This window comes from Nilaparvata lugens, chromosome 5 (genome assembly GCF_014356525.2).
Source record: "Nilaparvata lugens isolate BPH chromosome 5, ASM1435652v1, whole genome shotgun sequence".
Taxonomy (NCBI): Eukaryota; Metazoa; Arthropoda; class Insecta; order Hemiptera; family Delphacidae; genus Nilaparvata; species Nilaparvata lugens.
In genome coordinates, this window is record NC_052508.1 from 37620970 (window position 1) to 37642467 (window position 21498).

The following is a 21498-nucleotide window of genomic DNA, read 5'->3' on the forward strand; positions in this document are numbered from 1 at the left end:
ATTAAGGAAATAGCTGGTATTCTCAAACACACATCGAAACATTTCGAACAACAAAGTTTACCTCTTGTATCACGTAAAGGAGTTTTTCCATACGAATATTGTGATTCTTGGGCTAAAATGGACGAGGAAAGTTTACCACCTATAGAAGAATTTTACAGTTCTCTTTGTGATAGTACAATAAGTGCAGACGATTATCGGCATGCACAAACGGTTTGGAAACACTTCAATTGTCGCACACTTGGACAATACAGTGACTTATATTTGAAAACAGACGTACTACTCCTAGCTGACATAATGGAATCTTTTCGCAACATTAGTCTTGAGACTTTCAAACTAGACCCAGCACACTATTTCACACTTCCTGGTTTTTCTTTTGATGCTATGCTTAAATACACTAAAATTAAGTTGGAACTTTTAACAGATTACTCGATGTATGCATTTTTCCATCCTCTATCAGGGGCGGAATAGTTACGTGTGTTCACAGACATGCAGTTGCAAATAATCACTATACTGGGGCACCTTACAATACCCAAAAACCCAACAGTTTTCTAGCTTTTATGGACATTAACAATTTATACGGATTTGCCATGAGTGCTGCTCTACCAAGGTCAAATTTTGCTTGGATGAGTCGACATGAAATAGACAATGCTGTTGCCAACATGAAAAATTGGAGCGAGGACCAAACAGTAGGCTATGTGTTAGAAGTAGACATAGAATACCCAAAAGACTTGCACGAAGCACACAACGATTTTCCTTTTCTGGCAAGAAATCAAAAAGTTTTCCCATCCAATCAGACTCGACTCATAACCTCACTTACAAATCACACAAATTATGTATGCCACTATTTACTGTTGAAACAAGCTATAGAACACGGATTGAAATTGACAAACATTCGTAGAGGCATTTCTTTTGAACAAAGCAAGTTTCTAGAACCATACATAAGTTTGAACACACAGCTAAGACAACAGTCTAAGAATAAATTTCAAAAAGATTTCCACAAATTACTCAACAATGTGATTTTCGGTAAATCGTGTATGAATTTATGGAAACAAATGGATTTAAAGTTGGTTAATAACGAGAAATCGCTATTGAAATATATAGCTCGTCCCTCGTTCAAAGATCGTTTGATTTTTGGGAAGAACATATGTGGTATAACTCTACACAAGGAAAATATTTTGCTAAACAACCCTATTTACATTGGTTTTTCGATTTTAGATTTGAGTAAAATAGTAATGTATTCATTCCATTATGATGTAATTAGAAAGATATATGGTCCCTGTGCCAAACTCCTGTATCAAGACACGGATAGTCTGATGTACCTGATTAAAACCGAGGACTTTTATTGTGACATAAGGACAAATGAAGATTTGAAAAATTGGCTAGACACGTCAAATTATCCTGTAGATCACCCAGCTTATTCAACACACAACCGTTTGGTTGTTGGAAAGATGAAAGATGAATTTGCTTCTAAAGCTCCTTATCAGTTTCTGGGTTTACGGTCAAAACTATGGGCATGCAGATTGTATAATGAAATTAATGGTCAACAGCAGCAGCAACATTTTGATAAAGAAACAGAAGATAGATTAGAAAATGAACGTAAAGTAGGTCTAATTAAAAAAGCCAAGGGTGTAAAACGATGTATATTGTCACGCGAATTAACAGCACAACATCCAAAGTCTAATCAATACATTTCATTTCAAGACTATTTTAATTGCCTATTCGAAGGTACAGAGGTGTACAGAAGCCAGAATTTAATTAGATCGAAAAAACATAAAGTAATGACAATTTCACAAAATAGGAAGGCGCTTAGTTGTCAGGATGAGAAACGGTATATCTGTAGTGATAAAATTAGTACATTAGCTTTAGGACACTATAAAATTCCACTATTAACAGATGAGGATTTGCCTGTTGTGTCTTCTAGTAGCAAATAATTTTATTTGTTGTGTTACAGATGATATCAAAAATTATTAGGTTGAATGTTGATGCTGTCGAAATAAGTTACAATATTGATCAACAGTGCATGAGAATAAGACATGCAGATTCCGCGATTGTATCAGCTTGTGTTCAACAAGAAAATTGTGGAACTTATTGTGTTAAATTCATATTTAAAATGAATATAAACAGGTTATGGTTTGAAGTTGAATTGACAGTGAGAAAAGCTGATTTTACATGTGTTGAAACAATTGTAAAGTCAAACAGTGCGTCATTTTACTTCTCGTCATTTCTTTTGAAAGGTACATAATTATTAAATAGTGAAATACTCATCAACTTCAACCTTATAAAGACTCTATAGTGTGTGTGTGTGTTTATTCGTGTTTTTATATATATAAGTCTTTTCACTTATTGTTGTATGTTACTAACAACACTGACACTATATTTGTTTGTTATTCAGAAGAAAATCATAATGTTTTAAAAATGTATGTGTTTTTGTCAAATCAAATTTGTGACTTGTATGTCACTAACACACTCTAGTGTTTCACATGTTTTAGAAAATCTTTCACATATAAATATTAAAATTGTTTGTTATCAGATTTGTGACTTGTGTATGTCACTAACACACTCTAGTGTTTCACATGTTTTAGAAATCTTTCACATATAACTATTAAAAATTATTAATATAGGTTACTAACACTCTTACAATACACTCAATCATGTTTGTTTATCAAAAGAGAATCGAAAAAGTTTTTGTGTGTTCATTACCATAATGTGTTAATAAAAAAAACATAACACTGAATCACACTGTGTCTCTTTCTTTCTTCTCTTTTCCTTACTCAAACTACACTAAACACACAACTGAAAACTGTGTCAGTTGTAGAGGAAAATCAATATAGCAAGCTTGACTTGTGACAGTTTTTTTAGATGCCCTACCCCAATGAGGGAGAAGGGGTAGAAAAAACAAATTATTCATTCCAACATCAATTATTCAGCTTCCATTCCTGCCGGCTTCTTGTTAGCCAATCAATAGCTACAAAGGTAAGTGCAGAGGTAAGAGAAGACGCGGGGTAAATTATGCAACCCGCAGTACACCAAATCAATACTCTCTTCTGGGTCTAGTGTTTATGCACTTACAAACCTTACTGGGGTAAGGTGGAAATCAATAGAGAGCTAAAAAAATAATATTATATTTCAATAGCCTATTAGATGTACAACAAATATTTGTGTGTGTGTGTGTGTCTGTGAAATCAAATACTTGCTCACTGAGCGCTGTGCGCGCGCTTAGCAGTCTGTGTAATAGACGACTGGTACTACTTCTTAAATATTTAATTTCAATAGCCTATTTCATATTACAACACAAACAGTGTGAAATCAATACTCTTGCATGTGCGCGTGCACCCCTGGCGGGAAAAAAAGAGGTTATCTAAATCTGTGGATAGAAAAACAAAAAAATGGAGGGAAAATTCCCATGGCGAGAAAAAAGATTTAGAGGTTATGTTGTCTTTGAGGTTAGGAAAAAGGAGGGAAATTCAGAGAGGTTATGTTGTCTTTGTGAGGTTAGGAAAAAAGGAGGGAAATTTTGGAGAGAAATTTCGAGGACAAGTGACGTCACTGAACAGCTGATGACGTCACTAACCAACTGTCATGTGACCCCACCGACCCTGCCTAGGCCGGGGGGCTGGTGGGGACGACATTGGGGGGAGGTGTGGGGGAAGAAAACAGCTGATTTCTATCTTAAATCCCCCTTTTTATTCCACTCCCGTTGGCTGCCGTCCCTATCCTTCCATCCTCCCAGACCACAGCATTACGCTCCAAACCTTCCTGCTCCTTGTACAGCAGCCTGTTGGCTACCGTCCCTATCCTTCCATCCTCCCAGACCACAGCATTACGCTCCCAACCTTCCTGCTCCTTGTACAGCGGCCAGTTGGCTGCCGGACGTCCCTGTCCTCCTCTCCTGGTACAGCGGCCCGTTGGCTGCCATCCGTCCCTGTCCTCCTCTCCTGGTACAGCAGTCCGTTGGCTGCCGTCCATCCCTATCCTCCTCTCCTGATACAGCGGCCTGTTGGCTGCCATACGTCCATGTCCTCCTCTCCACGTACAGCGGCCCGTTGGCTGCCGTTCGTCCCTGTCCTCCTCTCCTGGTACAGCAGCCCATTGGCTGCTGTCCGTCCCTGTCCTCCTCTCCTCGTACAGTGGCCCGTTGGCTGCCATAAGTCCCTGTCCTCCTCTCATGGTACAGCGACCCGTTGGCTGCCGTCCATCCCTGTCCTCCTCTCCTGATACAGTAGCCCGTTGGCTGCCGTCCGTCCCTATCCTCCTCTCCTGGTACAGCGGACCATTGGCTGCCGTCCGTCCCTGTCTTCCTCTCCTGGTACAGTGGCCCGTTGGCTGCCATCTGTCCCTGTCCTCCTCTCCTGATACAGTGGCCCGTTGGCTGCTGTCCGTCTCTGTCCTCCTCTCCTGATACAGCGGCCCATTGGCTGCCTTACGTCCTGTCCTCCTCTCCTGGTACTGCGACCCATTGGCTGCCATCTGTCCCTGTCCTCCTCTCCTGATACAGCGGCCCATTGGCTGCCGTCCATCCCTGTCCTCCTCTCCTGGTACAGCGGCCCGTTGGCTGCTGTCTGTCCCTGGCCTCCTCTCCTGATACAGCAGCCCATTATCTGCCGTCCCTTTCCACCTATCCTCCAGGGCACAGCGACCCATTGGCTGCCGTCCGTCCCTGTCCTCCTCTCCTGATACAGCGGCCTGTTGGCTGCCGTCCGTCCCTGTCTTCATCTCCTGATCCTCCTCTCTCTTCCCTATCCTTCCATCCTCCCAGGGCACAGCGGCCCGTTGGCTAACGTCCATCCCAGTCCTCCTCTCCTGATCCTCCTCTCACTTCCCTATCCTTCCATCCTCCCAGGGCACAGCGGCCCGATGGCTGCTGTCCGTCCCCGTCCTCCTCTCCCTTTCCTCCTCTCTCTACCCTATCCTTCCATCCTCCCAGGGCACAGCGGCCCGTTGGCTGCCGTCCCTTTCCACCTATCCTCTAGGGCACAACAGCCCGTTGGCTGCCGTCCCTTTCCACGTATCCTCCAGGGCACAGCGGCCCGTTGGCAGCCATCCATCCCTGTCCTCCTCTCCTGATACAGCGGCCCGTTGGCTGCTGTCTCTTTCCACCTATCCTCCAGGGCACAGCAGCCCGTTAGCTGCCGTCCCTATCCTTCCATCCACCCAGGGGACAGTGGCCCGTTGGCTGCCGTCCCTATACTTCCATTCTCCCAGGGCACAGCAGTCCGTTGGCTGCCGTCCCTATCCTTCTTCCATCCTCCCAGACCACAGCATTACGCTCCCAACCTTCCTGCTCCTTGTACAGCGGCCCGTTGGCTGCCGGACGTCCCTGTCCTCCTCTCCTGGTACAGTGGCCCATTGGCTGCCATCCGTCCTGTCCTCCTCTCCTGGTACAGCGGCCCATTGGCTGCCGTCCGTCCCTGTCCTCCTCTCCTGGTACAGCAGCCCGTTGGCTGCCATCTGTCCCTGTCCTCCTCTCCTGGTACAGCGGCCCGTTGGCTGCTGTCCATCCCTATCCTCCTCTCCTGATACAGCGGCCTGTTGGCTACCTTACGTCCCTGTCCCCATCTCCTGGTACAGCGGCCCGTTGGCTGCCGTCCGTCCCTGTCCTCCTCTCCTGGTACAGTGGCCCATTGGCTGCCGTCCGTCCCTGTCCTCCTCTCCTGAAACAGCGGCCCATTGGCTGCCGTAAGTCCCTGTCCTCCTCTCCTGGTACAGCGCCCGTTGGCTGCCATCCGTCCCTGTCCTCCTCTCCTGATACAGTGGCCTGTTGGCTGCTGTCGATGCCTGTCCTCCTCTCCTGGTACTGCAGCCCGTTGGCTGCCGTCCGTCCCTATCCTCCTCTCCTGATACAGCGGCCCGTTGGCTGCCTTAAGTCCTGTCCTCCTCTCCTGGTACAGCGACCCGTTAGCTGCCGTCCGTCCCTGTCCTCCACTCCTGATACAGCGGCCCATTGGCTGCCGTCCGTCCCTGTCCTCCTCCTCTGGTACAGTGGCCTGTTGGCTGCCATCCGTCCCTGGCCTCCTCTCCTGATACAGGGGCCCATTGTCTGCCGTCCCTTTTCACCTATCCTCCAGGGTACAGTGGTCCATTGGCTGCCGTCCATCCCTGTCCTCCTCTCCTGATACAGCGGCCTGTTGGCTGCCTTCGTTTTCCTCCCATCCTCCAGGGAACAGCGGCCCATTGGCTGCCGTCCGTCCCTGTCCCCCTCTCCTGATACAGCGGCCCGTAGGCATCCATCCGTCCCTGTCCCCCTCTCCTGGTACAGTGGCCCGTTGTCTGCTGTCCGTCCCTGTCCTCTTCTCCTGATCCTCCTCTCTCTTCCCTATCCTTCCATTCTCCCAGAGCACAGCGGCCCATTGGCTGCCGTCCGTCCCTGTCCTCTCCCTGTCCTCCTCTCTCTTCCCTATCATTCTATCCTCCAGGGCACAGCGGCCCGTTGGCTGCCTTCCCCTTCCACCTATCCTCTAGGGCACAACGGCCCGTTGGCTGCCGTTCCTTTCCACCTATCCTCCAAGGCACAGCGGCCCGTTGGCAGCCATCCATCCCTGTCCTCCTCTCCTGATACAGCGGCTCGTTGGCTGCCGTCTCTTTCCACCTGTCCTCCAGGTCACAGCGGCCTGTTGGCTTCCGTCCCTTTCCACCTATCCTCCAGGGCACAGCGGCCCGTTGGCTGCCGTCCCTATCCTTCCATCCTCCCAGAGAGCGACCCTCACGCTGTCAGAAGCACCATGAGTTGCGGTCCACACCAGCTAAGATTCAAAGAAGGAAGAAGAGGAACTTTGACTTGCCTCCTTTCCCCGCCCACATTACGACTGAGCTAAGTCGTCCAGGAGCAATTCCTGGGTATCAATCCCCTACCTCTGAAGGTACTTAGGGTGTATGTGATAGATTGGGCCCGCACTTGGGGCACGAGGCAACGAAGTAAGAATCATCATGTGTGAACAGGGCGAGGCTGATTTAGATGCTTTAGATTTAGAACACCAGGTTCTGACAGAGGGTCAGTTGGTCGAGGACGTAAACCCCGAGGTGATAACAGACCCCAGAGTTTCCTGGATCTATAAATTGAAAAAAGAAGAAGCGTTCAATCTTCTACAAGATTGGGGCATAGTGTCATCTGGAACACTTGCTGAGTTGAGAAGGTTGTTAGTAGAACAACATAAGAAGATGGCTGTACCAGCCCAAGAGCTGGCATAGTGAGCGGAAGCAGTTGAGAAACTAGTCACTCAGCAACAGGTGCTCATAATGTGGTTGGAACCAACATTCACACAAATCCCCTCATGGACCCATGGGCGGTATGCGACAAAGTAAGAATCTGGAGACTGTCATTTGATGGCCAATCAGATGCTCCCAACTTCTTAAAAAGGCTGGATGAGCTACAACAAGCCTATGGGCTTACTGGCAACCAACTACTAGTTGCGCTACCTGAATTACTAGTTGGTAAAACTATCCTATGGATGCGTAATCGTCGTGACCAGTAGAGATCATGGGACAATTTTGTGGCAGATTTCAGATCACGCTACTATCCACTTACCTACGACGAGACCTGGAAAATCTAATTCAGGCAAGGAAGCAAAGGGAAGGTGAGTCATTTGACGAATTTCTTGAAGATGTCAGTACAGACTCATGAGGCGTCGAGGAGGTTTCACAGATGAAAATAAATTACAGAGAGTGTATAAGAATCTCCTCCCTCGGTACAAATTGTATATTCGTCAATCAGATGTTCATAGTATCAACGAATTGGAAAAAATTGCGAGGGAGTAAGAACAAATCAAGGCAGAGGAGAAACAGAATAGACAGAATTCGAGAGTTCACATGACTACATGACTGAGGACACGAAAAAGATTACAAGGCTCAAGGTTGAGACAGTTATAACCCCTACTAGTAACAGACCATCTCTTAGTGGGTCTGAACCCGTGTGTTGGCAATACAAGAGACCGGGGCACTGGAGATCACACTGTTCCGATATCCTGCCATGTAAAAGGCGCGGAAAGAGAGCACTGAAATGTGTCTGTGATGTGCAGAAGGAGAACAAAACTCCAAACAAGACAGCAGTGATGCGAACAGCACTCAGGATTCCTGTGATTGAAGAGTCATCAAGGGACAATAGACTATTCATTACCATGACAATCGGTGGTAAAAAGTTTCGGGCATTGCTAGATACTGGCGCTGAAGCTAATCATATGAGTAATGAGGTTTAAGAAGATCTCCAAAAAATAGGGATGATAAGGAAGGTACCAACTCATCACCACGCGATATTAGCTGATGGACGATCTACCCCATTAAATGGGAAGCTGACAACTAATGTAACTATAGAACAAATCACAGTTCCACTAGCGGCATCTATAATGGAAGGACTTGGACAAGAGTCAAGGAATTTATGCCTAAGTGAATACTTAGTGCCTTAGTTCCAGTGCACACAGTGCATCCATCGTTTCTTCATTACGTAGCCCATCAACATTTTTATTCATTCAACTTCCAAAGTTGAACACCCATTTGGCAAAGAAATATAAAATTCTAGTTTACCAGTTTGTCACAAAGTAAAATTGTGACGGAAAAATATTGCTAAATAATAATAATTAATATTATTGAAAGACGCTCGGCTATCAGCAAGCTAGCTGACCGCGGTGATGAGGAGGGTACCGATGGCGCACCATCTTCCGCGCATCGAGAGGATTCTTACCGCCTCTGGCGGCGGCGTAACTCTATCCCCTCTACTTTGGGAGATTATATAAACGCCGGACGAGCCCCAGACCACACATTCCGCTCCCAACCTTCCTGCTCCTTGTACAGCGGCCCGTTGGTTGCCGTCCGTCCCTGTCCTCCTCTCCTGATACAGCGGCCCATTGGCTGCCGTACGTCCCTCTCCTCTCATCCTCCCAGGGCAAAGCGGCCGGTTGCTGCCATCCCTTTCCACCTGTCCTCCAGGGCACAGCGGCCCGTTGGCTGCCGTCCCTTTCTACCTATCCTCCAGGGCACAGCGGCCCATTGGCTGCCGTCCCTTTACACCTGTCCTCCAGGGCACAGCGGCCCGTTGGCTGCCGTCCCTATCCTTCCATCCTCCCAGGGCACAGCGGCCCGTTGGCTGCTGTCCCTTTCCACCTATCCTCCAGTGCACAGCGGCCCGTTGGCTGCCGTCCCTTTCCACCTGTCCTCCAGGGCACAGCGGCCCGTTGGCTGCCGTCCCTTTCCACCTATCCTCCAGGGCACAGCGGCCCGTTGGCTGCCGTCCCTATCCTTCCATCCTCCCAGGGCACAGCGGCCCGCTGGCTGCCGTCCCCATCCTTCCATTCTCCCAGGGCACAGCGGCCCGTTGGCTGCCGTCAATTACCGTCTATCCTTCCGGGTACAGCGGCCCGTTGGTTGCCGTCCCTCCCATCCTATCCTTCCTCTTCCTACTAGACTGGAGCGGAACCAAGGCCGTAAGGCCAATACAAAATTACCTCGAAGTGGTGTCATCAGAGTAGAGAGCGACCTTCACGCCGTCAGAAACACCAGGAGGTGCTGTCCACACCAGCTAAGGTTCAAAGAAGGAAGAAGAGGAACTTCGACTTGCCTCCTTTCCCCGCCCACATTACGACTGAGCTTAGTCGTCCAGGAGCAACACCTGGGTATCAATTACCTACCTCTGAAGGTACTCAGGGTGTACGTGATAAGTTGTCAAAGGAAGAAATGTCTTCAGTAGTAGTTAACTAGAAATATTCACAAATTCTAACATGAATATATATTCAATACATGAATAATAAGAAATATCTTTATTGAGATTTGGCTTCAAATTTAAAAACATTTTTCTTTATGTACTATGTGGATTATTTGTAGGCCTACGAGATATTAGTAGATTAAAGATACTATTAAACTCTCTTGAACAGTATAGTAAATACAATTTTTTCTCCCAAGAGACTAATAGCAATAGGTAATCACTTTTAAAAAACAAGTGAAGAAATATGGCAACCGCAAAAATGTATGTCAATTTATATAGCGACTGTAATGAAGATAGTTAGTATGTTTATGTTTTAGATTATTTTGGAGCAAAACATTCGATTGTTTCAAGCTGATATTGGTGTATGTGGAGGGGCAAAATTGCGAGCATCTCAGAACTCAAGTACTTTTTCTCCTTCTTCATCAGGAATAGCCTATTTTACTCTCGGCTAAGCCATCGGGAAACAAACATTCCCCTCAGAGAGAATAATTTCACTCTCTTCAATCCCTAGGTAGAAAATTACGATCTATTTTATAACGTTCCTCTTTCTGAGTGGATGTGTCAAATTTGATTTATAATAATTACAATTATTGTTGATGAATCTTTCGAGACAATAATTATTTATCTTGAATATTAATAATATCATTGGATATTTACTCATGATGATATAGTATTTACTTACGATATGTACTAGTATTATTACAGTAATTATATAAACCACAGTATGGCCATTGACTGTCTCACTTTTGATTAGCTAGCTCGATCACGTGGTACGAATCCGCCTTCAAGATTCCAAACAAACTTTATAGTCCTATCTTACTGCATTGAAAATTTGGAACTTATCACTTCTTTCACTGATTGGAAACATATTTTGAGCTACCGATGAGTTTAGTATAGCATTTTTGAAGGGAAATTGATTATACTCTTATAGACCAATAAAGTTAATTTGAATAACACTAATAAAGCTTAAAACATGAATTCTTCTTTCCTCGGGCTCCTCACAGATCACTTCCAGAGCTTTCGATTCTTCAATAGCTATTGATTTATGAGTTTTGACTCGCAATACCACCAGCAGTGGTACAGTATTGAAATATCACTTCAGCAGATTTGAAATATCACTGAATATAAATAATTATGGTTATGGGTTTTGTGTTCTTTTTGAATTGCTGACATGTTTACTAAATTCATCAAATATTACGTAGAACAGTTGTATACATTTGTTTTATTAGTTGACAGCCAAGAAGTCTGACGGAAATATTATAAAGCACTACATTGAATATTAACTGTGGAAGAGCCAACTGTTCTAGCCTTAGTACTACTTGATGAATTCAATAAACATGTAAGCATTTGAAAAAGAACACACAAAACCCATAACCAATATTATTTATATTCAGTGATATTTCAAATCTGCTGAAGTGATATTTCAATACTGTACCACTGCTGGTGGTATTGCAAGTGGAAACTCATAAATCAATTAGCTATTGAAATGTTATATCCCATTCCAATTGAGCCACAAAAATATTTTGAAATTAGATTATTAGAAGGTCAATTCAATAAATTGGATGAGGAAATACAGTAAAATTGAAATTTATCTTTTTGCATATTTATGTAGATTAGTGGTTCCCAAAAAGTGGTCCGCGAGGAGCCCTAGAGAAGAAAAATTTATGTTTCAAGATTTATTAGTGTTATTTAAATTAACTTTATTGGTCCATATTGAAGTATAATCAATTTCGCTTCGACAATGTTATACCAAACTCATCAGAAGTTCAAAATATGTTTCCAATCGGTAAAAGAAGTGATAAGTTCCAAATTTCCATTGCAATAACATAGGATTATAACTTTTGTTTGAAATCTTAATGGCATATTTGTACCACGTGACAGTCAATGACCATACTGTGGTTGTTGACGCCGTTTGAATATAATGGAGTTTGGCGCTGAGCAGTTAAATTCCAATCTTCCCGTCTAGTGGCGCACTCTAGTGCATAATTGTTAATCTTCCACCTACAGCCACTAATTACAAAATTATTTGGGATGCATTGGTTAGCTGTTATAATGACCCTAGATCTCAGATAGATTCTTATTTAAATAAAATATTTCAGTTCAAAAGTTTGAAGGTTGAATCTAGGGCGGGCTTGGCATCGATATTAGATAGATTTTGTAATTCTATTACAGCTTTGAAGCGGGTAAAAAAAGGGGGTTTGAAGGATTGTATTTTTTGTACCAGGGATTGAAAGTGTTAGATCGAACATCTCGTAGAGAGTTCGAGATTTCTTGTCGAGATAAGGACCTCCCGACTTACAAAGATTTTGTACACTTCGTTGAAAGACAGTTCAAGTCATTGCCATGTGATAGAAATAATAAATTCGAATCATCAAGTGGTGTGAAGCCAGTCAGGAACTTGTCAAATTCTAAGATTTTGGCGGTTCAATCAGAGATGACTTCGACTGGTAATGTTTGTGAAAAGTCAAATTGTTTGAAGTGTAGTCAAGGTACTCATAGTTTACTTGATTGTCGTCCTTTTTTGAAATTGTCACCGTGGGAACGGTTCCGTTTTGTCAAAGACAAATCATGTTGTTTCAAGTATTTGCTTTATAGTCATTCTGTTCGTGGATGTACTAGTATAGTGCGTTGTAACCAGTGTGAAAAGCCGCATCATTCCTTATTGCATTTCGATTTTAATAAAAATTCGTCTCAGGGTGATGTGAATAATGTAAACAAGGAAGTGGTCAACTGTTCGACCAAGGTCAATGAAAGTAAGAATGCTGAATCAATTGTGTTGTTGTCTACTGTAGTGGCTACTGTTTTGAGTAGACAGGGAAATCGAAGTAGGGTTAGATTGCTGCTAAATTCCGGGAGTCAGTGTATCTTTCTTACTACAAAGGCTTGTAAACGACTTAATTTGCCGATAACTAAATTGTCGTATTTGAAGGGTCTTGATCTTGTTGATACACAATATTATTTACCTAGTTATATTGATGGCATTATTGGCGCCGAGTTGATCCTAGAAATGTTGAAAGATGAGCAGTCTACTGAACGTTTAGGCCCAGTTAAAACTGTCAACAGTGTGTTTGGCCATATTGTGATGGACCGCGCACCAGTTGCGAACGCATTAGACAATGATGGAGATAATAGTTGTTTGTTTATTTGTAATCCATCATTGGATAATCTTTTACAAAAATTCTGGGAAATTGAAGAATGTCCTAAGGCTAAGAGTTCTCTCACTGTGAACGAAACTGATTGTGAAAATCAATTTAAATCGTCGGTTCGTCGTTTGGACTCTGGTCGGTTTGTGGTATCATTTCCATTTTTGAAATCGCCTGATAATCTAGGAGATTCGTTCTCAATGGCGAAACAAAGACTGTTAAACTTAGAAAAACGTCTTGCTTGTTCTGAAAGTGTAAAAATTGCGTACCATGAAATTATGGTTGACTATTTGAGGCAGGGTCATATGTCTTTAGTGAATGATCAGTCAGATAAACAGGGATGTTACATTCCTCATCACTGTATTGTTAAAGCTCGTAGTACAAGTACACCGTTGCATATTGTCTTTGATGCGAGTGCTAGAATGGTAACCGGCCTATCTCTGAATGATGTCTTGCATGTGGGACCGAAATTGCAGACGGATATTTTCTCTTTGTTGTTGTATTTTCGTCTTTTTGCGATAGCCTTAAGAGTGGACATCAAACAGATGTATCGTCAGATTGTTGTTGACGAGTCTTGTCGCCGTTTTCAGCGAATTTTATGGAGATTTTCTCCTGATGACCCAGTCGAGATTTACGAGTTGAATTGTGTAGTGTTTGGTATCACTTCCTCGCCTTATTTAGCGCTGAGAACAGTACATCAATTAGTACAAGAAGAGGTTTATTTTAGAGGAAAATTTTCCGATCGCAGAGAGAAGAATTCAGTGTTCAATGTTCATGGACGATTTAGTCACATCAGTTCCATCATTACATGAAGCAGACGCGCTTTATCATCATTCTAAAGAATTGTTTAGAAAGGGAGGTTTTGAATTGACGAAGTGGGCATCAAATTCTCCGGAAATGTTGTCAAAAATGTTGGACAGCGAAAAATTCTCTCTCAGAAAAGAATTTGAGGCTAGTACATTGGCTTTTTTGGACTTGAATGGCAGCCTAGTACTGACGTAATTAACTTTCTCGTGAATTCAGAACAGAAGGACACAACAAAGCGTAACATACTCTCCACTGTTGCTAGAATATTTGATCCACTTGGTCTTCTAGCTCCTTTGACTTTGTTTCTGAAATGTCTAATAGGGAAATTGTGGAAATTAAGTCTAGATTGGGACGAAATTGCACATATTGAGATTCAAACATTGTGGGAAAATTGTCAAAGAGAGTTTAATTGCCTTTCAAAGTTGTCTATTCCCAGATATGTTGGAGTATCATCTGATTCACCCATACAATTGATTGGTTTTTGTGATGCTTCAGAATCAGGCTATGGTGCTGTAATTTATTTGAAGACTCGAAGTAGTGATCTTTCGACTCAGATTTAATTATTGTGTGCTAAATCTAAAGTAGCTCCTTCAAAGACGGTCTCTATACCGCGATTGGAATTATGTGCGGCAGTCTTTCTGAGTGAGCTATTGAACACTACTGTGTTGTTAATTCGCAAACGTTGTCAAGTGGATCGAGTGTTAGTGTTTTCTGACTCCACTGTTACACTTCACTGGATAAGAGCATCATCATCTCGGTGGTAAACTTTTGTCGCAAATAGAGTTTCCCGGATTCAAGATTGTCTGATTGATCGTTAGATGCACATAGCAGGTGTGGAGAATCCAGCGGATTGTTTGTCGAGAGGCTTGACTCCGCGCGACCTTGTAGAGCACAATTTATGGTGGACGGGGCCTGAGTGGTTGTCTATGGATGAGAGTCATTGGCCAGTTAATACGGAATTCGTTGAGTTGGAAGATCCGCCAGAGGCGAAAAAGAACACTGTATTGACGGTATTCGAGTCAGAAAATGTGTCTGATAATGTAATCTATCATCTGATTGAGCGCTGTTCCAACTATAATTATTTGCTGCCTGTTGTTGTCATTGTTTTGAAGGCTGTACAAATATTACCGAAACCAGGAACTTCAGACTTGGAGATAGCCGAGTTGAATTTGTGCAGAGTGATTCAAAAAATCATTTTTCATCAGAAATGAATTTATTGAAAAATGGAAAAGATTGTCCTACTCGTTTTCAGCGGTTGTCCCAATTTTTAGATAGCGAGCTTATTCGAGTTGGTGGTCGCTTGCAGAATGCGAGCATCGAGTTTGATAGTTGTCATCAAATTGTGTTACCAAAAAAAAAGATCACTTTGTCACATTGTTGAGTGATCACAACTATCATAAAACAAACTGTCATGCAGGGCCTCATTTATTGTTCTCACTAATCAGACAAGTGGTGTAGAAATAGTGTCACTCACAGTCGGAATGGTGGTGATAGTGGACCAGCCTAATCTTCCCCCTTTGAATTGGCCAATGGGTGTGATTGAGGAGGTATTTCCCGGATCAGACGGAATTGTAAGGGTGGCTACAGTACTGTTGGTTAATGGACGTTATAAGCGGCCGGCTACAAAACTGTATTCATTGCCAACTCAATGAGCATTATACGCTCCCATAGCCTTGTATTTGTCAAGTTGTTTTTTTTGTGTAGTTCACACATTTTGTTTATTGGTCTTTTGTTTTATTTGGTGTTGGTTTTTTCTGGCATGTTTTTTGTGGGTTTGCGGATTTTTTTGTGTTTCCAGCTTTGGCTGAAAATTAATTTTTCAGGGTCGGGGGTATGTTGACGCCGTTTGAATATAATGGAGTTTGGCGCTGAGTAGTTAGTTTACAATCTTCCCCGTCTAGTGGCGCACTCTAGTGCATAATTGTTTAATTGTCTGTTTTGTAGTTTTCAAGTTCAGTCAGTTTGCATAGCTGCCTTCGTTGACAGGATAGTTCGACTCGTTCGTTGATTTGTATTTCTATCGGAAATTATTAATTGTAATTCCGTGTCTCCAATCATAGGGAGTAATAATTGATTTTAAAGTACATGTGAGAATTTGAGTATTTTTTATATCGAAAGTAGTAGTGAATAATTAATAACTAGTAAAATTGAGAAGCAGAATTCCATACATGATTCAACAACTCTCTGCAGTGCCTGGCTACATCATAAATCATCAGAGGTCAAGTGATTTATTTACATTTCTCTCTTCCTTAATTCTTTCCTTTACCTTTTTACCACCCAAACCAAAAGATAAAAATCACTCTGACTTACAGCGTAGATCATCAGCCGGGGTAAGTTTTAATAATAGAGTTTTTCATTGCATCATGAATGGATTCATTAGTATTTTTCTGTCAGAATATATTGAATATTAAATGGATTAAAATTACAGTCCACTTAATCAGAAATTTCTATAACTAGTGGTTATATAGTATTATGAGTTAGAAAACTGTAACACTTGAAGATTTAAGATAATTTTAAATTTTGTTATCGAAATTTTCAAGTCCTATACTGCAGGAAAAGGCAATGTGCAAAGCACAGTGTATCAAGTGTTAAATATACAATACAACTGGTGTGTGTAGTTTTTGATATTTTATTATATTTCCCCATCTTTGAACTTAAAAAAATATATTTTACAACTTTGTAATCAATTTCCTTTTATTTGTTTAATTGTTAAAATTATTTTATGCCTTGGGATACAGAATACCTTGGGATCTAATTTTTGAATAGTTGATGCTTTCATTCCAATTTTCATAAAATGCATATTAGTGATGAGTGATGTCTCAATGACTCGACTATCATGAGTCTTGAGAATGTTTTGAGGAAAAAATGAGGTTTTAAATCTTTCTTAACTATAGTATTGACGAATGCTACGCAAACATATAGTGATGAGATTTGAACCTCTTAATGGGTAATCTATTCTTTAGCTCCCATCGCCATCATGAGAATCGCAGTAGTGTGCACAAGGCAATGAAAGTATTATTTCTTCCAACTTAGCAGGCAGGAGTTTATTAATAGAAAAGAGAAAGAACACGGGTACTTTATTTTGAAAACTGAAAAGTTAATTAATGGATTTTAGTTGATCAAGTTAGTAGGAGTGAGTAATGTTTATTTTGTTGAGTTGGTACGAGCGAGTAATGTTCATCATTTATGATTGAATTGATACTGAATGGCCTGAAGCTACAGATACTATAAGGCTCCCTGTTAGATGGTATCTTTTCTTGTTTTTCTTAATTGAAAACCCCAACTAGAACGTTTTTGTATTTGGCTGCCATCTGTATATCAATAGAAAGAAGATGGAGCACATAACATCTAACCGGTCTCTGCGCTTACATTAATATTTATGAGAATGGTGTAAATCATAGAATGCTATTTTTGTTCTCTTCTAATAATTTCATTCAATATTTCCCTATTTTTCTATTGCAGGTCGTATTTGCTGTGGGAATGACTTCAATCGTTTGTCTTGGACTTACCATATTTGCATTCCAAACCAAAATAGATTTCACAATGATGGGTGGAGCACTGTTCGTTGGCGTTCTCATCCTTTTCCTGTTTGGCATATTCTCGATGTTCTTTCCTTCGAGAATCGGATCATTGGTATACTCTGCTGGCGGAGCATTCATATTTTCACTTTACCTCATATATGACACTCAGCTGATGATTGGTGGAGAACACAAATACTCTATCTCGCCAGAGGAATATGTATTTGCTGCACTCAACCTCTACATTGACATAATCAATCTCTTTCTCCACATCTTGTCTCTGATCTCTGCATCTAGAGATTAGATCCTAGTCAAAATGTTGTTTCTTAAAATATACTCTTTTAGATAATCTAATTGAGAATAAATTTCCGCTGAATACAATACTGAATTTCTCTGAAGTAGGTACTAGTATATTTTGTTTGTTGAATCTTTCAAACTATTCTCTACTGGACAACAACATCATTCGTGAATATTGAACGCGCAATAAGTAATTTTTCCATTGCAAAATACAGATGTGCCAAAAGTACACTCAGTATTAGGTTTGCTTGAATACCAAAGTACCTATTTTATAAATATTTTTTCAATTTGAGATGAACCATAGATTGTCGGTACTAAATTTCAATGTTCAAGTTTTTCAATGTCATTCCATTAAAAAAAGTATAGATTGTTTATTGCGTGTACACGTTTAGGAGCTTTATATTGAAATATTTATTATTACACGTCGCTATTATTGAGCAGTAGTGATAGTTTGGATAGTCTGTGAGTATATTATATTATTTGTACCCTAGATTAAGATTAATATTGTGACTGATTTCCGGATGTAAAGAGAATTTAAGCTACATAATTATTGTTGAAATGCAACACGATATGCATACCTCAAATTATATAGGAGTGGTTATTGTAAGTTGATCAAATAATGTGCAGTCTTTTTGTAGTTAGTATTTGAAATTTTTCAATAAGTTCGTTAGTTGAGAATTTAATTGTTTGATGAAATGCATGATTATCCTGCAGTTGTATGTATTGCAGATACTTTTATTTTAAACGATATTGAGGGTTAATATATGAAATTAATTAATATGATAGTAGACATGTGGCGAGAATGCTGTGAATATATGGATACTATATTTTCTGTAGCCATTTTCTTTATTAATTTTTGTTTCAATTGCAGTTAACAAATAGCATTTGCATAAATTTTGTAAATATTGTTGAATAAATTTCTATGCATTATTTGATAGTTTTTTCGAACCCTAGTCATCATTTATATTCACTTTATCGAATTTAGAAAGCAAGCCAAAGGATTTTCAAATTCTTATATCTACATCAGTCTATTAGGATTTAAAATAGAAGCAAATAAAAAAACAATCAATAGAATAAGTTTATTGCTTGAAAACAGAAAAATTTAGAAAAAATATGTGCTGATCCAATTATTTACGAAACAAATGAAGCATAACTCTTCAAACAGTGATTAAAAAAACCTATTGTTATTTCTTCAGTACCGGTATGGTACAATACTGGATTTGAGTTTGTTTCTAGTCCTTCCGAAGCGCAGCTTTCCTGTTTCGTACTGCTTTGAACTGAGTAATCAACAATTCAAATTCTATTTATTCACAAAAATAAAAATACAACAATAAAAACAGGCTAAAATAAATACCCTACTGTTTTTGGACGGTTATTGGAGTAGTTGAAAAAAAATAAAACTTTTGTTGAAACGTGCATCATAAAAACTAGGTACAGGTAAATAAATAAAGCACATTAGAAATGTAAATATTTTCATTCAGCTGGGTTGATAAATAAAACAAGTCGGTAGAAATAACATTGAATGATTTGAAAAATAATTTTTCATCATACCAAGCCAATAAATTGCTATGTCGCTGTACATCAATTGAAAGTCAAATGTCCAGTTTCACCAAGCTCGGTCAAGAGATTTGAACATGGTCAAATCAGTTACACTTTATAATGAGTTCAATAGAGCATGCTAATTATTATTTCTAATAGTTATCGTACTATAGATAATTCCAGTACACACTTGTCCTACCCGGCTTGACCAAGCAACTGTCAGCTCTAGTTGGATGCCCCGGTCTCAGGAGATTATGGGTAGCCTATTGCCCTTGAATTAGCTAGCTATATTGAGGTCCACGTTATAATGGCAGTGTTTGTTTAGCAATGGTATTGTTATCCTTGTCTATTATTCAACAAAGCGGATAGCGCTTTCTCTTTCTCGCTTTGCTCTGTTGACAGATCGTCTTTTAGCAAAGTAGAATTAATCATCAATTAACAAAACATTTCATCTTAATTATGAAAATTTATCATCAAATTATTAAAAAATTCAATTTCTCGCTTAATAAAATATAATTGATTATTTTCAACGAAAATAAACAGTTAATATTACATTAATAAACGTGTATCAGCTACCGTTTATAGAAGGCATTGACAAGACCAAAGATCGGCAACGTTGTCCTCCTATCTTCTCCACTGCCATTATAAAGTGGACCTAACTATAGTCAAGCTATTTGCTATGTTGGATAAAATCCATTTCAATGGGGGCATGGAATGGTCAAGGGAGAACAATAACTGACAACCCATGTCAATAGCCAACAATAGTACAGCTCTCGCCCCCATTGGAATAGTTCTTGTGACGTAAGAAATATTCTCAACACCTCCAAAATCAAACGCTTTGGTCCGCAAAATGAAACTGATCTCAGATTGATTGTTACAACTCTGTTTAATGATGTACTTTTGGTTGGCCTCTAAACATTGGAGATAAAGGATTTATCATCTTCATTTTAAATTGTTCTGCTCTGGAGATTGATTTACATTTATATAATATATTATTAATATTTTTACTATATTCAAGAGTTGGATCATGCCATTATCACAAAAGCAGACAAAGGAATTACTACAGTTATTATAAAACAAACAGATTATAATGATAAAGTAGAGAAATTCATTAGAGATAACAAATTTGAAAATTTAACAAAAGATCCAACTCTTGAATATAGTAAAAATATAAATAATATCATATCTAAATGTAAATCAATCTCCAGAGCAGAACAATTCAAAATGAAGATGATAAATCCTTTATCTCCAATGTTTAGAGGCCAACCAAAAGTACATAAGGTTGGAATACCAATAAGGCCAGTAGTAAATTATTGTAATGCTCCTGCATATAAAGTTTGCAAATATTTGAATAAAATACTACCTCAAAAGACAATAATGGGAGAAAACCAAAGCATAAAAAACACATATCATTTAGTTCAAAAAATTAAAGATATAAAAATTCCAACTGATGCTATTTTCCTATCATTTGATGTAACCAACATGTACACTAGTATTCCAACCGATGAAACAATATTATGAAACAAAATTTGATAGATAATAATATAAATAATGATGAAATAGAAACTAATAGCATTGACAATAGTATGTGTAGATCAAAATTATTTCAAATTCAATGAGAAAAATTACAAACAAAAGGAAGGTTTGGCAATGGGCTCTCCTTTATCAGTTATCTGGCTAACATATACGTGAACAATTTGGAAAAATCTAAAATAATGAATGATAATAATCCCCTAAAGAAAAATATTATTTATTGGCACAGATATGTTGATGATATGATATGTCTGTAAAATAATGAAGATAAAACACATGAAGATTTTGAATTATATTTAAATTCAATATCATCTTCTATAAAATTCACGATGGAAGCTCAAGAACATGAAATAAATTTTCTTGATTTAATGATTAGTATGAAAGATAACAAACATGATTTTTGCATTTATAGAAAACCCACACACAGATTGTATAATTCCTAGAGATTGAAATCATCCTTGGCAACAAAAAATTTCGACTTTCAATTCAATGAGCCTATACAGGCTAATAAATATTCCCATGTCAAAAGATAATTACAGAAAAGAGAAGAAAATAATAAAATATATGGCAATAACAAATGGATATAATACCAAAACTATTGATAGAATGATTTACAAGCAAAAAGGAAAATTAATACAGAATAGAACTCAAATCAAGGAAATGTAGGAAATAAAGAATATAGGCTATTTGTGTTCCATATAACACAATATTTAATAAAGCTATAAGAAAAACCTTCACAAAAAATAAATTCATTCTAGGTTATAGGGCAACAAATAATGCATTCGAACTGATAAAAAAGAAATCAAATTTAAATTTACAGCAATATAAGTTTAAAAAATCTGGAATCTATGAACTTAAATGTAGTGATTGCAACAAATTCTATATCGGACAAACGGGTAGAAATTTCCATATCAGGTTACGAGAACATATCCAAGCACTATAATCTAAAAATTATACTCAAAAGTCGGCATTT

The 21498-nt window shown here is 39.9% G+C and overlaps 1 protein-coding gene across 3 annotated transcripts in view; it reads left to right on the forward strand.

Moving 5' to 3' along the window:
• LOC111056895 (protein lifeguard 1) overlaps positions 1 to 18383 on the forward strand; it is a 60499-nt gene extending 42116 nt beyond the window's left edge. For all 3 annotated transcript variants that reach the window (XM_022344304.2, XM_022344305.2, XM_039428297.1), the window contains one exon: positions 17101 to 18383. In XM_022344304.2, the coding sequence (XP_022199996.1) occupies positions 17101 to 17460 (360 nt within the window). In that variant the 3' untranslated portion in view covers positions 17461 to 18383. The remainder of the gene's footprint in view (positions 1 to 17100) is intronic.
• The last annotated feature ends 3115 nt before the right edge of the window (positions 18384 to 21498 follow it).